This window comes from Malaclemys terrapin, chromosome 23 (assembly GCF_027887155.1).
Source record: "Malaclemys terrapin pileata isolate rMalTer1 chromosome 23, rMalTer1.hap1, whole genome shotgun sequence".
In the NCBI taxonomy this organism is placed as follows: domain Eukaryota; kingdom Metazoa; phylum Chordata; order Testudines; family Emydidae; genus Malaclemys; species Malaclemys terrapin.
The window spans coordinates 3,508,773-3,524,835 of NC_071527.1; the positions used below are offsets into that span (position 1 = coordinate 3,508,773).

The 16,063-nt window shown below is 65.5% G+C and overlaps 1 protein-coding gene across 1 annotated transcript; it reads left to right on the forward strand.

Annotated features, from left to right (window-relative positions):
• The first annotated feature begins 10,593 nt into the window (after window positions 1-10,593).
• On the forward strand, window positions 10,594-16,063 carry LOC128828289 (inhibin beta C chain-like). The gene is made up of 2 exons (XM_054012818.1): window positions 10,594-12,395; window positions 14,148-16,063. The coding sequence occupies exons 1-2, from the start codon at window positions 12,008-12,010 to the stop codon at window positions 14,876-14,878; spliced, it is 1,119 nt and encodes a 372-aa protein (XP_053868793.1). The 5' UTR covers window positions 10,594-12,007; the 3' UTR covers window positions 14,879-16,063.

Consider the following 16,063-nt stretch of genomic DNA (forward strand, 5'->3'; position numbering starts at 1 on the left):
GTGGGAGGGGGTGAGGGCTCCAGCTAGGGTTGCAGGCTCCAGGGTGGGGCCAGAAATGAGGGGTTTAGTGTGCGGGAGGGGGCTCTAGGCTGGGGCAGGGAGTTAGGGTGCGGGGGGGGGTGCGGGCTCTGGGAGGGGGCTCAGAGCTGGGGCAGGGGTTGGGGTGTGGCACTTGGAGGGTGTTTGGGTGCAGGAGGGGGTTCAGATCTGGGGCATGGGGCTGGGGTGCAGGTGGGGGTGTGGGGTCTGGGAGGGAGTTAGGATGCAGGAGGGGGTTCAGATCTGGAGCCTGGGGCTGGGGTGCAGGTGGGGGTGTGGGGTCTGGGAGGGAGTTAGGATGCAGGAGGGGGTTCCGACCTGGGGCATGGGGGTTGGGGTGCAGGTGAAGGTGCGGGGTCTGGAGGGAGTTAGGGTGCAGGAGGGGGTTCCGACCTGGGACAGGGGGTTTGGGATGCAGGTGGGGGTGCGGGGTCTGGGAGGGAGTTAGGGTGCAGGAGGGGGTTCCAACCTGGGGCATGGGGCTGGGGTGCAGGTGGGGGTGTGGGGTCTGGGAGGGAGTTAGGATGCAGGAGGGGGTTCCGACCTGGGACAGGGGGTTTGGGATGCAGGTGGGGGTGCGGGGTTTGGGAGGGAGTTAGGGTGCAGGGGGGGTTCAGATCTGGGGCATGGGGCTGGGGTGCAGGTGGGGTGCAGGGTCTGGCAGAGAGTTAGGGTGCAGGAGGGGGTTCCGACCTGGGACAGGGGGTTTGGGATGCAGGTGGGGGTGCGGGGTCTGGGAGGGAGTTAGGGTGCAGGAGGGGGTTCAGACCTGGGGCATGGGGCTGGGGTGCAGGTGGGGGTGCGGGGTCTGGGAGGGAGTTAGGGTGCAGGAGGGGGTTCAGACCTGGGGCATGGGGCTGGGGTGCAGGTGGGGGTGCGGGGTCTGGGAGGGAGTTAGGGTGCAGGAGGGGGTTCAGATCTGGGGCATGGGGCTGGGGTGCAGATGGGGGTGCAGGGTCTGGGAGGGAGTTAGGGTGCAGGAGTAGGTTCCGACATGGGGCATGGGGTTCGTGTGGGAGGGTGGGGTCTGGGAGGGAGTTAGGATGCAGGAGGGGGTTCAGATCTGGGGCATGGGGCTGGGGTGCAGGTGGGGGTGTGGGGTCTGGGAGGGAGTTAGGGTGTAGGAGGGGGGTCCGACATGGGGCATGGGGCTGGGGTGCAGGTGGGGGTGCAGGGTCTGGGAGGGAGTTAGGGTGTAGGAGGGGGGTCCGACCTGGGACAGGGGGTTCGGGGTGCAGATGAGGGTGCAGGCTCTGGGAGGGAGTTAGGGTGCAGGAGGTGGTTCCGACCTGGGACAGGGGGTTCGGGGTGCAGGTGAGGGTGCGGGCTCTGGGAGGGAGTTAGGGTGTAGGAGGGGGTTCCGACCTGGGACAGGGGGTTCGGGGTGTGGGCTCCAGCACCGAGAGGGAGATGAATGCTGGAGGTTTGGCTCAGGGGGGGCCGGTGATGCTCCCAGAGCAGACTCTTTGTCCAGCTCTGCTCTGACCAGAGAGCCCCCGAAGGCTGGATTCCAGCTGACCAGCTGCAAGTCTCTCCCCAGGCCATCTGGGCTCCCTGGAGAGCCAGGAACCGGGGTGCGAGAGCCCGAGGGCCCCATCTCAGGGCGGTGGAGCTGCGAGGTTCAGCTTTGTAAAAAGCGGAAGATCGAGAACACTCAGTGTCCAGGCATGTGTCCCCTGGACGGGGAGAGGGGAGGCGCATGACCCCTTCAGCCCCAAGCCTCTCCGCTGGGGCGCTCCTTTGGGCCACGGCCGGCTGGGCAAGCCCAAGAAAGCCCAGTTCCCAGCTGCGGCCAGGGGCAGCTTCTGGCCTCTGACAAGCGGGCTGGGGTCTCCGCCCGGGGTCTGAAGAGGTGACAGCTGGCTCGGGGAAAAGCTGCCTCGGGGGGAAGTGCCGCTGTGGACGGAGCACTTTCGAAGTGGGGTGTTTCCTTCCCACTTTCCTGGGTTCACCGTCACCGCAATGAAACATTCCAACCCCCCCGCCCCAAATTTCCACTCCGTGGACGTTTCAACTCTTCATCCCCATTCGAGCCGAAAACTAATTTCGGACGTTGGGATCTCCCACGGGCTGGACTTCCCGGCTTCTGACCCATCCCGGCCACCAGCATCGGTGCGCACGGACCCCATCCCTGGTGCCCCCCGGCCCCCAGGCCATGCCAATGTTCCGCAGTTCACTCCCCTAGCGAGAGCTGCGGCCAGCTGCGCCCACAGCCCATGGCAGCCAATCGAAGCCAGATTCCACAATGTTTCCCCCCTTATCTCGCTGGGCCAGGGGCAGGCTGACTTGATAAGGGGGGATCTGTCTGTGCGTGGCGGGTGGGGGGGAGCAAAGGTTCCTCCGGCCAGTCGGACACATGGGACCCGTTATGTAATCTTATGGGCTCCCATCCTGGCGGCTTGGCTGTCACTTACACCTGTGCGCTGGGGCCCCTGCCCTGGAGACTCCACACAGCAGCTGACCTGGTGCAAAGGTGCTACAGGAGGAGGTGTCCCCCCTACCTCCAGGAAAAAACCCCACACAGAGGGCCCTGCCCTGCCTCCACAGCAGGAAGTGCTGGGGGCCGGGTATGGAGAGGCTGGGGGCAGGACAAGGGCAGGAGGAGGCGTGATTGGACCTGCACCCCAAGCAGGGGCCACAATTTACGGCAAAGTTGGCCAGCACCGGGGCCACACCAGCCCCTGAACGGGCAAGGCACAAGCCAGTCCCTGCGCAGGGAGGAAGCTACGGCTTTGAGTCCATCCCCCATCCCCGCGGACACCCCGATGCAAAGGCCCTGGGAGCGGCTATGCCGTGCCACTGGGCCCCTGCCCGCTTGCAGGGGGGAAGTTAAAGGGAGTCCAGACGAAGTCAGTAGTGTTCTGCACGTCCACCCAAAGCAGAGGCCAGAGAAGCGATGGCTGCATCTCAGCACCAGAGACAGAACTGCCTTCCCATCCCTCCCGGCAGGGAACGCTGGAAGGGGACAAGTGGGGGGAGTTCACCTCCCCCCCCCCCCAGGCTGTACCTGCACGAGGATATGCAGATTAGTCAGGCTGAGATACTGAGAGCTGGGTGCTGCAGAGCCCAGCCTCAGTCCCTGGGGGCAGCCAGTCCAGCCCCCTTTGCCACCCACATCTTTTTAACCAGCGTTTGAATGCCTCTTCCCTTCCTGGAGTCAGTGGGCTGGGAGTCAGGATGCCCTGGGTTCTATCCCTGGCTCTGCCGCTGACCTCGGCCAAATCACTCCCTTGCCCAGTGCCTCAGTTTCCTCATACTGACCTTCCTTCGGAAAGTGCTCTGGGTGAGAAGTGCAGCGTAACGGGTGGGTGTCAGGGCGCCAGCCAGAGCGAATAGAAATAGACAGTGGGAAGTTACCGGACCTCGAAATAGGATTCCCACTGGGGAAGAGGAAGCGGCTACCATCCCTCTCCCCGCATCCAGAGTCTCCTCTCTCCACTGGACCTTCCTCGGCCTCCTTCCTAGATGCCCGAAGCGGCGCTCGACACGGGGTCCTGGCGTGCATTCTGCAGCCCACCCAGGGAGCCAGGGCGCGCACAGGCCCCGCGGCCAGGAGGCGAGGCATATGGCTGGAGTATTTATAGCCCTCACACGCTTCCTGTGCAGAGTGATTCAGAACCAAAGGGGCTGCGTTTGGCTTTACGTGCGAACGAGGAGCTAGAAAGGAAGCCGAAAGCCAGCAGGACGTGGGGATGTTCTGCGTGGGCAGAATCAGTTACAGCAGCAACAGCCATCTCTGTTTCTGGAGCGCGATCCTGAGGTGTTTTACACACCGGGATAACCCACCCACCACCAAAAGGCAGCCACTTCTGGGGTTGGGCCTGGCAGCTGTTTGCACCGGGATCCCTCGCCCGGCGCTGAGATGCAGCCACCTCTGGGGTGAGACACAGCAGCTGTTTGTAGAGCTGTTCCACTCCCCGTTGAAATGCAGCTGCCTCTGGGGTGGGGTACAGCAGCCGTTTAAAAGCCTCATACCACCACCCTACAACAGCTTTGGATAAGAAGTGAAGGCAATGCCCATCTCCTGCAGCGGAGGGTACGGTGTGGCAGCCAGAGCTACTCTCTGCCAAAGGGACCCTGGGGTCTCTAATAACCAAAGGTTATTCCCCCTTCTCTGCCATTCGGCACGTGCGACTACACAGCGCCCCCTAGGGGCAGTGCGCGCCTGGTGGGAAGTGCTATATTTTAAGCCCGTTTTCATTGGGTTCTCAGTAGCAATTTCCCATGTGCAACGTTCCTAGGGCGCCGTTAAAAGTCTGGTTGGCAGCACAGCGGGGCTAAGCCAGGCTGCCTGCCCTGGCTCCGTACGGCTCCCGGAAGCGGCTGGCGTGTCCCTGCGGCCCCTAGGCACGGGGGTGATCAGGGAAGCTCTGTGCGCTGCCCCTGCCCCCAGTGCTGGCTCCGCAGCCCCCATTGGCCAGGAACGGTGGCCAATGCGAGCTGTGGGGGCGGCATGCAGAGCCCCCTGCACCTAGGAGCCTGCCTTAGCCCTGCTGTGCCACCAACTGGGAGCTGCCCGAGGTAAGCGCCGCCTGGCTGGAGCCCGAACCGCCTCCCACACCCCACACCCTGCCCCAGGTCAGAACCTCCTCCCACACCCTAACTCCCTCCCGGAGCCTGCACCCCAACCCCCTGCCCCAGGTCAGAACCCCCTCCCACACCCTAACTCCCTCCTGGAGCCTGCATCCCAACCCCCTGCCCCAGGTCAGAACCCCCTCCCACACCCTAACTCCCTCCCGGAGCCTGCACCCCAACCCCCTGCCCCGGTCATGCGCCCCCTCCTGGAGTCCGCATCCCTCACCTCCTCCCGCACCCAACCTCCTACCCCAGCCCTGAGCCCCCTCCTGCACCCCAAAATCTGGCTTCTATGGGCTGAGCCCTGGCGGGAGACTCCTGGCCCAGCTCGGCTTGGCTCAGTCCAGCCCTGGGGGGAGATGTCACGGAGTCCCCAGGCGATGCTCTGGAACTGCTCCCCACAAAGCCAGTCAGGACTTTGGGGAGCCTCCTCTCCCTCGGAGCAGACTGTCTTCAGGGCAAGGAGCTCACACGTTTTCGCCTCCTGGGTCTGACATTGGAGTATTCAGCATATGCCCCTCCGTGCGCTTCCCACAGCGAGTCCGACCAGGCGGGGTGTGGGGAAGCCAGAGGGTCCTGCACCCCCACTTCGCAGGCAGACGTGACTCTCAGCCAGCCAGTAAAACAGAGGTTTATTAGATGACAGGAACACGGTCTAAAACAGAGCTTGTAGGTCCAGCGAACGGGACCCCTCGGCCGGGTCCATTCTGGGGCCCAGAGAGCCAGACACCCACATCTGCCCTCACTTCCCGTCCCCAGCCAGCTCCGAACTGAAACCCCCTCCAGCCCCTCCTTTCTGCCCTTTGTCTCTTTCCCAGGTCAGGAGGTCTCCTGATCTCTTTGTTCACCTTTAGCTATTCCCTTGCAGGGGGGAAGGGCCCCGGCCATTTGTTGCCAGGATACAGAGTGTCGGCCATTTATGCACACTGGAGACTTAAGAAATGCATAGGGGAAACTGAGGCACCCACACAGTATTCAGAGGAAACATTCAGAACAGTCCCATTTCGTCACAGGAGACTCCTGGCCCGGCTCGGCTCGGCTCAGCCTGGCTTCTACTGGCCCAGCCCTGAGTCAATGAGCCAAACTGCGACAGGGGACTCGGCTGTCGGTGATGGGCTGATCCAGCCTCCTGGGGGGGGTCGGAACCAACCCCGAGCAAGACCCAGGGGAGGCTGCAGGGCTGATATGGCTTTGGGGGTGGGGTGGAAATAAACCAGGCTGGGGCCAAACGTCCCCCTGGACTCTGCACTTGGATCTGTGGGGCCGCCACTGGCCTCTCCCCTCTGCCGGGATCTAGCCGCTGCCCGTCGCTCCTGAAGGAGCCTGTGCCAAGATCAACAGCCGCACTGCGAAGGTCCAAGGGCGCCCGGTGCCAGCGGCTGCAGCGGGGTCTCCATGCAGCGCTGACTTCAGGGGGCGGGGTGGGAATTCCTCACAGCGGCCCGTTTCTACCAGGAAAAGGGCTCGGCTCTAGGCTGGCGTCTGGGGGCGATTTCTCACCGTGGGCTGTGGGGACGGCCGGTCTGGCCCTGGCCACCTGTGCAAAGTGACCGGGCGCTGGAGCCGTTATACCCGGAGAGGACAATCCCCAGAGCCCAGCTCCTGGTCCTTCCTGCCTGGGGCCTTTCAGACGAGGCTCCGTGGGGACATTCCTGGCCCCAGGGGGATTTTCTGAAGAAGGGGGAAGGGGCAGAGTTCTCAGCCAAAATCTCCCCTCCTTTGCTCCCGCCCACCCCTGGGGCCTGGCTGGCCAGGTGGGGACAGGGAGGGCGCACCTGGGGCGATGTCATGGGCTGCCCAGGAGTTCGAAGCCAAGAACCAGCTTTGCATGAGAGGGGTGGCACAGAGACTGTCCCTGCACGGCCTCTTGGGCCTGGATGTGACAATGCGGCCGCTCTGCCTCAGTTTACCCACCACCATCTTTGGTGTGCTCCAGCATCGAGGTGATTGGGGCCTTCCAGCTGAGCCTTCTGGGGTAAGAGCTAATCAACACACCGAGCAAAAGACTCTCGGTCCGGCCGGACTTCGCCTCCAGCCCCCTCCCAGCTCGTCCTCTGCCTCACAACTCTCTCCAGGGCTCCACGGCCAGGCCACGCCTCTCCTCCGCTCAAGGGCTCCAGCAGGCCCCAGTCCGCCTATGGTCCTTGGTCCAAGCTGGGCTCTTTGCCCCACATGGGCACACCCAGACCTCCGTCTGCTCTCAGTCCCTCTCTGCCGCTGTCCACTGGGCTTGATACCAAGCCAGAGGGAGCAAACGACAGACCTGGGAATAGAACCCAGGAGTCCTGACTCCCAGACCCCTCCCCTCCAGATGCCACTCCCTTCCTCAGGTGGGGTCTGTCTAATGGGGGGAGGGGCTACAACTAGCCCCGCCCACTCAGGGCCAGCGCTTCCTTTTAGGCCACCTAGGCGGTCGCCTGGGGCAGCAGGATTTGGGGGGGCGGCATTTTGCCACCCTCGGCGGCAATTCTGTGGCGGGGGGTCCTTCCGCGCTCCGGGACCCGCCGCCGAAGTGCCCCGAAGACCGGGAGCGTTGAAGGACCCCCGCCTAGGGCGGCAAAAACCCTGGCGCCGCTCCGGTGCCCACCTGGTACCCATCCTTTGCAGCAACAATCTTCTCAGCCCGGCCGCCTCGGGGAGGGAGTGGCTGCATCCCAACACTGGTGGGGTATCAGGGCGCAGCCGGGGCTCTGGGCACCCGCCCCACAGGGTGCCCAGCGTGGGAGCTGCCGGAGCCGGAGCCAGAGCCTGGCATGCTGGGGACACAGAGGAGGCGAAATGGGGATCTCCGATGGGCTTGATCCAGCGGGCTCAGGTTCCCCAGTGGCTCCCAGTCCGTGACCAGCTGCCCCAGAGACCCAGCTCCGACGCCGGCTGGCCGAGGTGCCCTGCAAGGCGCGGGGTGTGGCTCCTTGCCAAATCCAGCAGTGGGGAAGCAGGTCCGTAAAATGGGGTTTCATGTGACACCCCCCTGTCCCCAGGGCAGGTCGTTGGGATCCTTCAGACCTAGCTCCGTTAGCTCGACGGCTGCACAGACCCAAAGCCTCCAGCAGGGGGTGCAATAGAAGGGACCCCAAGGGAGCAGAACAGGGGGCAGCCGGTAAAGCCCCAGAGGAGGGGGGCAAAGACCCGCGCGGGACACGAGGCCCAGAGCAGAGAGCTTTGCCCAGGGCCGGGGAGGCTCCCCAGGAGATGGCTACGCCCCCTTGCCTCTGCCCTGCTTCTAATACTGGGCAAGCCCCACACGCACGGGGTCCCTCCAAGGGTAGAGCAGCCCCTGTGGGCGCTAGACGCTGCCATGCTGGGGGCCAGCCAGAGAGAGGGGACATGGAGGGCAGAGGTTTCCCTATGGCTGGGCTCTAGGAGGCTACGCCGGGGATCGAACCGGGGATCGGCAGAGTTAGATGCACAAGCTGCAGCAGCTTGGATCCTATGGGGGCCCGGCAAAGGCACCCAGTGGGTCCCAGCATGTGCGACACCCCCCACTACTACTAGGTGGCGCTAGCGCCCCAGGAGACGTGCAGGCCCCCTGGTACCTCCGAGCCAGCCATGGGCACCGGGGAGCAGGGGGGAGGAGGGTGTGCGGAGCCAGAGGCCGGGGGCTGCATCCTGGTACAAGTGGGCGAGGGGCGAGGGGCGACCCTGCGTGGCTCATGCCCCATGGGTGCCAGATGTGGGGCCCAGGGGAGCATCACAGCCTGGATGGGGGCCGGAGCGGGACGGCCCGGTGGCGGGTGGTCTCCTCTTGCAGCGACCAGGAGGGCAAAGGAAGACGGGGCGCTGACCTTGCTGGTTTTATCTGCTCTGGCACTGGGCTAGCTCCCCACACCGCTCCCTGGGGGGGGGGGGGGGGGCGTGACCTGGTCTGTGACCAGATCGAACGGTTCTTGGGTGCGTTCGTTCACAGAACCAGGCCCCAAGGCTCTGGGGGGTTTTAGCACCAAGACCCCCCCCAGAATGGACCAGGACTCAGGCCCGGGAGCTCCCCACCCCTTGCCCGGTTTCCGGTGACCTCCCCTCCCACCATGCGCGGTACGGTACTGCAGCCTCCAGCCGGGCCTGCGTCCCATCCCTGTGCACTGGGCTCCCGGCAGGCCTGGCACTCGGCGATGGGTGCCCTGGGAGGCAGAGCGTGGCCCTGGTTGGCAGCACCCTCTGTGCCCTCTGCTCTTGCAGGCAAATCCCCGCCTGCCAGGGGCTCCGGCAGGGCCCTGAATGCAGGGAAGCCAGATGCGTGTTTACCATCAGAGGAAGCTGCCAGCCCTGGGGGGTCTGTCTCTCCCCAGCCCAGCAGCGATGGGGGGGTGGCACTCAGCTCTGAGGGACCCCCGGGGAACGTGGGGGGCTAGGAGCATCTTGCAGGGACGGGGGTTGCCCCGCGCACCCAGGAGAGAAAATACCCTGCTGTGCTCGCCGCCACGAAGCCATGGCGCTGGGCACAGCGGAGCTAATGAGACCGGCTGTCGCAGTCAGGCTCCCTCGTTCAAGCCACACGGGGCCCAACGGCAGCGTCGCCTCTGGGATGGGGCCTGCGTGTGCCCGTTGCGGGGCGAACGGGGGGGGCTCACTCCTCGGCCCGGCTCCCTTTCTCCCGGCCCCGCAGGACACGGTCCCGAGGGCCGGGAACCACGAGGGGCGGCCTGTGCCCTGCATGCTCCATTGTGGTGCCAGGCGGGGCCGCGGGCTTTGTTTTCTTGGAACAGTTTAATAAACAACAACCCTTATGCAACGTGAGCGCCGCGCTCAAAATACTGTACCGACCCTTGCCCTACATTCCCCCCCTGCCCTTTGGCAAGGCAGGGCCGCGTGGCTGGGGGGGGCACCCCTGGAGCCAGTTGACCCAGCCCAAGGCCGGCGGGGCCTGGTGCAGACTGGCAGCCCGAGGGCTTGATGACGCCGGAGTCCCAAGGCAGGGGAGGGGGTTAGCGCTGGCAACAGGGAGCAGAAACGGGGAGACTGGCGCTGGCCTCGCCACTCCGAGAGGGCATGGAGCTTTCATCTCAGCCAGGCGCCCCCTGGCCCTGCAGCAGGACCCCGCTCTCACCCTGCAGTGAGGGGGGAAAGGCAGCAGGGGGCACCCTGCTGGGCGGTGCCATGGCATTCCCTGCTGCCCCCAATTCTGGTGCACAGAGGGTGCGAAACTCTCCCGGGCCAGCCTGTAACCGCTGCCACCTGCCGGGCCCCCAGGCTGCTGGCCGCCGGGCTCCGGGCCTGGCCTCAGAGCTCACCGGGAAACGCCTTCTTCGTCCTTCCCCAGACTGCGCCCGGGCAGAGCCCAGAGCCAGCTGCAGCCTGTGGCGCCAATATGCAGCCCCCGCCCCTGCTCTCCGCTGGCACCAAGCGCATCCGTCCCGTACCGCGCGCTCTGTGCCAAGGCGGCTTTCCCCATGTGCCACGTGCCGGCTTCAGACCCTGCCCCCTCGGGAGGAAGGCCTCGCGCTTTGGCTGGCACCCATCGGTAGCTCGTTAGCGCTGGCTGAGCTTAACGACAGCTTGGCAGCGCCCCGCTGCTCACTGCCCCCCGATACCACCTCGCAGGAGGCCGTGATTGTCCCAGCTGGAGGGCTTTGCTGCCCTGGGAGTCACCCCCTCGCACTGGGACAATGCACACGTGCAAATTGCATTGTCCTGGTGGCTGGAGCCCCCCAAAGCACCAACTCTGTGTGTGTGTGTCCCCCTGTATGCACGGGGGCGGGCGTGTGTCCGTGTGCGCTGCACCAGTTACGAGACACCCCCCCACACACAGGAGCCAGGCAGCACCGGCAGCCCGGTGCCAAGGGCAGCACGCATGCCCCGGTGGCAGCGCCGTGCCAGGCCTCATTACTCACTGTTGACATTCCTGAGCTATTCTGGGAGCGCGGCCCCGGCCTGCCGCAGACTTCGGCCCCGGCCCTGCGGTTGCGTCATGCCACGTGGGTGCTTTTTCCCAGACGGCCTGGTGAACCTGCCGTGTTTACCCTCTGCCCCCGGAGCTTTGTTTCCGAGACTTTGGATGCCAGCGCGTCCCAGTTCGACGGGCAGTGGGGATCAGTCAGGGTCAGTGCGCCTGCCCCTCCTCCTCAGACACTTGCGCTTGGGATACCCCCAAACCCAGCATGTGGAGCAAGGAGAGAAGACGTGATCTCACGCTGCAGTGCCCCCGCTGGGAGGTGCCCAAGACCGCCCCACCCCAGCAGGCGTGGCAGGAAGGGGGCACTATACCTGCCGGTTACCTCCCAGGCCTAGCGGCCTGACTGGGGGAGCAGAAATGGACCCCAAACCCCAGCCGGGCCCGCGCTGAGCCAGGACTCGGGCGTGGCAGGGCCGAGCGGGAGTGAGCGACCTGGCCTCGGATGGTGCAGCCATTCTCTGCAGCTTTCACACGCCGGCAGCTGCCCCCAACCCCTGACAGCTGCCCCCAGCTCCCCACGGCGTCAGGACCGAGCAAAGGCCACGTGGCAGCTGCAAGGGGCCTCGGCTGCTGTGCACAGCTCCCAGTGTCAGGCCCCGGTGCTGGTAACGTGGCACGTGCCAGCATCAGCGCCCGGAGAGGGAAAGTTACCGCTAATGGGGCAGCGTATCTGGGACTGAGCCGTTTGGTGATAAGGGGGCTCGGGCAGGCAATCCTGCTGGGGGGTGGGTAGGGCCCGAGCCCCAGCTCCTCCGCCCTCCCCCTCCTCTGTCCCCCACTTGGTCTGTTGTGGGGGGGCCCCGTGGATCAAGGGGTGGGGGCTGGCTAGTGAGCAGTGGCCGCTGCTGACCCCCCCAGGCTGTAGGAGGCAGGCGGAGAAAGGAGAAGCCTGGGAAAGAAGCGTTAATCCCTGTGCCCTCTGCCCCCTCAGTGCCTGGGCAAAGAACGGCAGCACCAGCTGGCACCGGGCAATGTCCCCGGCCCCTGGAGGAAACACCCAGGGGTGTCGGTGACCTGCAACGGAACCAAGGGGCCCTTCTCAAAGGTGCCTGTTCTGTGCCCCCCAGCACCTCCCGACTGCCTGGGCAGCGCAACCTTCTCCATTCTTGCATCATGCCCCTTGCCGGGAGCCCTCAGCACCTGTTCCCGGCCGGGGGAGGCAGCACCCCCCAATCCTCCCCAGCCAGCACCCTCCCCCGGGGCCCCAGGTGCCGGCCAATCACAGCAGGCAGGAGGGCAGGGCCTGCCCCCATGACTGACAAGTGCCTGGAGCCTGGACGGGCAGCACCTCAAGCCAAGCCCTGAGTCGGGCTCCCTCGGGCGAGCAGCACCCATCTCAGCCCCTGGCACCAGGCAGCGGCCGTGGCGAGCAGCTCCTCGCATGGCAGGGCGACGCGGGGCAGCCCGGGTGTGACAGCAGGAGGCAGACTGGCTGGGCAGAGCTCGGAGACAGATCCTGAGGGCCTGGCACCGTCCCTACCCCCCTGCCGCCCTCGGTTCTGGATGGCGCCTGGCTCCGGTGCACAGTGGGAGAGGAGCGGGCAGCCCCCAGGGGGTTGGCTAGCCCTGACCGCCCTGGCCTTGCTGTGGGGATCCTCGGTCCAGGGAGGAGGGAAGCCAGGGTGCCCCTCGTGCGGGATGCCCACCCTGGAGCCGGGCACGGAGAGGCGCTTCCTGCTCGAGCTGGCCAAGCGGCAGATCCTGGAGAAGCTGCACCTGAGCGAGAGGCCCAACGTCACCCAGCCGGTGCCCCGCGGAGCCGTCGCCAACGCCCTGCGGCACCTGCATGTGGGCAAAGCCCAGCGGGACGGGCAGCCGGGGCCCTTCGCCCGCTGGGACGGCCCCGACGCCAATGAGCTGGGCTATGAGATGATCAGTTTTGCCAAGACAGGTGGGTGCCGCCGACGGGGAACCGAGGCTGGGGGGCAGGGGCGGGGCTGGGGGTGAGCCAGGAGCAGGGGTGGGAACAGGCGGGGACGGGGAGCGGGACGGAGCCAGCGGCTCTGCCCCACCAAAGGGAACTTTTCTGATTGCAGGTGGGAAAACCTGGGGTCTGGAGAGCAGAGAAGGGGGTGAGTGGGGAGACAGGGGGCCAGGGGGGCGGCCCAGGCTGCTCTCAGGACAGACAATGCAGGGGGTGGGGGCAGAGCCACCCCTCACCTGGCTACGAGGACCCCACAGGTTAACCGAGCCCTTCCCTAGGGCTAGATAGTGCCACAGCATCACTCCTGGGTTCTGCGCCCAGCTCTGGGAGGGGAGTGGGTCTAGTGGCTATCGTCAGGGTGGGGGGGCTGGGAGCCAGGACTCCTGGGTTCTGTCCCCAGTTCTGGGAGGGGAACGGGGTCTAGTGGGTTAAGACCAAGGCGGGGGTCAGGACTCCTGGGTTCTGTCCCCAGTTCTGGGAGGGGAACAGGGTCTAGTGGGTTAAGACCAAGGCGTGGGTCAGGACTCCTGGATTCTATCCCCAGTTCTGGGAGGGAAGTGGGGTGTGGTGGTTAGCAGCGGTGGCTCCAGGCACCGGCACTCCAAGCGCGTGCCTGGGGCGGCAAGCTGCGGGGGGGCGCCCTGCCGGTCCCTGCGAGGGCGGCAGTCAGGCAGCCTTCAGCGGCGTGCCTGCAGGAGGTCCGCCGGTCCAGCGGATTTGGTGGCAATTCGGCGGCGGGTACGCCGAAGCCGCGGGACCAGCGGACCTCCCGCAGGTACGCCGCTGAATCCGCGGGACCGGGAACCTCCTGCAGGTGCACCGCTGAAGGCTGCCTGCCTGCCGTGCATAGGGCGGCAAAAAAGCTAAAGCCACCCCTGGTGGTTAGAGCAGGGGGGCTGGTAGTCAGGGGGGCTGGGAGTCAGGACTCCTGGGTTCTAGCCCCAGCTATGGGAGGGGAGGGGAGTGGGGTGTAGTGGTTAGAGCAGGGGGGCTGGCTGTCAGGGGGGCTGGGAGCCCCGACTCCTGGGTTCAAAGCCCAGCTCTTCAGTGACTCACTTTCCCCAGCGGCAGAACTGGCTCCCCGAGGCTGGGATGGTCCGTGGATCTCTGACCGGTGGGGGGGTGTCTCTGGACCAGGGTGCACTCTGGGCCTGGCAGCTTGGGGGGTAAGGGAGAGATCTGGGCACTGGGACCCCCCCCAGCGCTGGCAGGACTGCCGGCATCCCACTGCTCCTGACACGCAGGGGAGGGGGCCTCTGGGGCTGGATGGGGGACAAACAGTCCCCCACTGGAATCTATTTCCCAGGGGATCAGCCCCCCAGCCCCATGTTTGGGGGGCTGGAGTCATCTGCAAACCCCTCCCCCTATGGGCCTCTGCTGTCCATCCCCTCACAGGAGATCCCCAGGGCAGAGACGGGACCCAGCAGTGTCTCCCAATGCCCCCAGCCCCTTGGAGCTGAACTGGTGTGGGGGTCCTTGCTGTCACTGCCGGGTTCTCCTATGGGCGGCGCTAGAACGCCGCCTCCAGGGAAGGGACACACCAGAGCTCGGTAGGGGCAGCGGGTCAGAGACAGCGCCCCTCAGTGGACCGGCCGCCCAGGGGTGCCTGGGTCTTGGGGGACTTGGCTGGGTGGAGCAGGGAGCCTGGTGCCAGCTGCGAAGACGGGCATTCCCCGCTTGGCACCGCCCCCTGTTCTCACAGCCCCGCTCTCCCCACAGAGTTCTCCTCGCCCTCCAGCACGGGCCTGCGTTTCCGGTTCAGCCGGGGCAGGGGCCAGGATGTCCACATCTTGCAGGCCCAGCTGTGGCTGTACGTCCGGGCCCCCCGGAGCGGGCTCTCCCCGGTCACGCTGCGGGTTTCCCTGGCGGGGGCGCTGCTGAGCGAGAGGCAGCTGGAGGCCCGGGCCAGTGGCTGGCACACCTTCGCCCTCCTGCCTGCGCTCCAGGCCTTCTTCCGCGGGCAGGAGAAGACGCTGAGGCTGGAGCTGGAGTGTCGCGGGTGCCAGGCGAATGCCACGGCCGGGAGCAACGCCGGCGGCTCCCACCAGCCCTTCCTGGTGGCCAAGGCCACGATGCGGGAGCCAGGGCAGCGGCTGGCCAAACGCAGCCTGCGCTGTGACCAGACCTCCAGCCTGTGCTGCCGCAAAGACTATTACGTGGACTTCCGGGACATCGGGTGGAACGACTGGATCATCAAGCCAGAGGGCTACCAGATCAACTACTGCATGGGCCAGTGCCCGCCCCACGTGGCCAGCAGCCCGGGCATGGCCTCCTCCTCCCACACGGCCGTGCTTAACCTGATCCGGGCCCACAACACCCAGACGGGCGGGCAGTCCTGCTGCGTGCCCACACACCGCCGGCCCCTCTCCATCCTCTACTTCGACCGCAACAGCAACATCGTCAAGACCGACATCCCGGACATGATCGTGGACGCCTGCGGGTGCAGCTAGGGGGGCACGGCTGCCCCTGGAGAGGTGGGGGGCGTGGGGAATCTCGCGGTGCTGGTCAGCAGGGTTGGCATAGACTGCCCCGATGCCCTCGGGCGCTGTTCGGGAGACGCGGGTCAGGGATTGTTCTGGACTCTCACTCCCAGGAGGAGGCTGGTTAACGTGATACATCTCTTGGGCGTGTGTGTCGGGGGGGGGGGGGGGAGGAGGCAGCTGGCTACACCCTCCCTCCCCCACAGCGCACGCACACATTTCAAGCACAAGTGTGCAAGGAGGAAACCGGGCCAGGTGCCAAGTGGAGGAAAGGTCTCCGGGCCGGCTCGGGGCCAACGCCCCGCGGCACACGGCTCGGCTGCCCCAGCCGGGTATTTCTAGAGCTGGGTGGAAAATTTTGCCAAACAAAGCGGGTGGGTTCGTCTCACCGAGAACATTTTGATTTTCAGGGGATTGGGCAGAAAACTAGCAATTTCCAGCTGAGAAAAGGAACCTTTGGGCCCAAAATGTCCGGTGTTGAGATTTTCCGTTTCCCAACTGACCGTTTTCCCCAGGTGCTTCCCAAGGGCCGTGGTGGATCTCCCAAACCTGGCGCTTTGCCGGTCGAGCCGGGCTGGTGTCCGCTCCACCAGGGGTTACGCCCGGGGGGTGGCAAGACCCACGTGCAGGAGGAGGCCAGACAAGCCGGGCATGGCTGGGAACAGCCCCCAAGAACGGTCAGTGCTTCGAAAGCCCCAATTTGTCACCCCCAGAAGATTCCCATGGAAAATGGTCTCCCAGGCTCTGGTCCTTTCACCCCTTTCTGGGGGGCTGCAGCCAATCGCTGAGCAGGTCTCTGGGGTCCAGCCAGTTCTTCTCCCAGCCTAGGCCGGGCACCGGGCACCGCCCTGTTGACGGAGCTGGGACCCGCTTGGGTGCAGATTCTCTAGCGATATTTTTCTCATTGCGGTGGCAGTTCTGCTGCCGTGGGACGGACATATTCAATGCATTGGGGGAGTGTTTACCGTAGGGCACCTCCCCAGGGTCAGAGCAGGGCACGGGGTGGTCGGGGAGGGGGAACCTGCCCCCCGGCTCCCCACCCCGCCCTGCTGTGGAGCCTGGTGCCGAGTTTGCCTTTTTGTATTTTCTTTTCGCACTAATGTAAAAAAATATATTTTATTTTATTTTATTTTATTATTTCGAGCGACGTCTCCA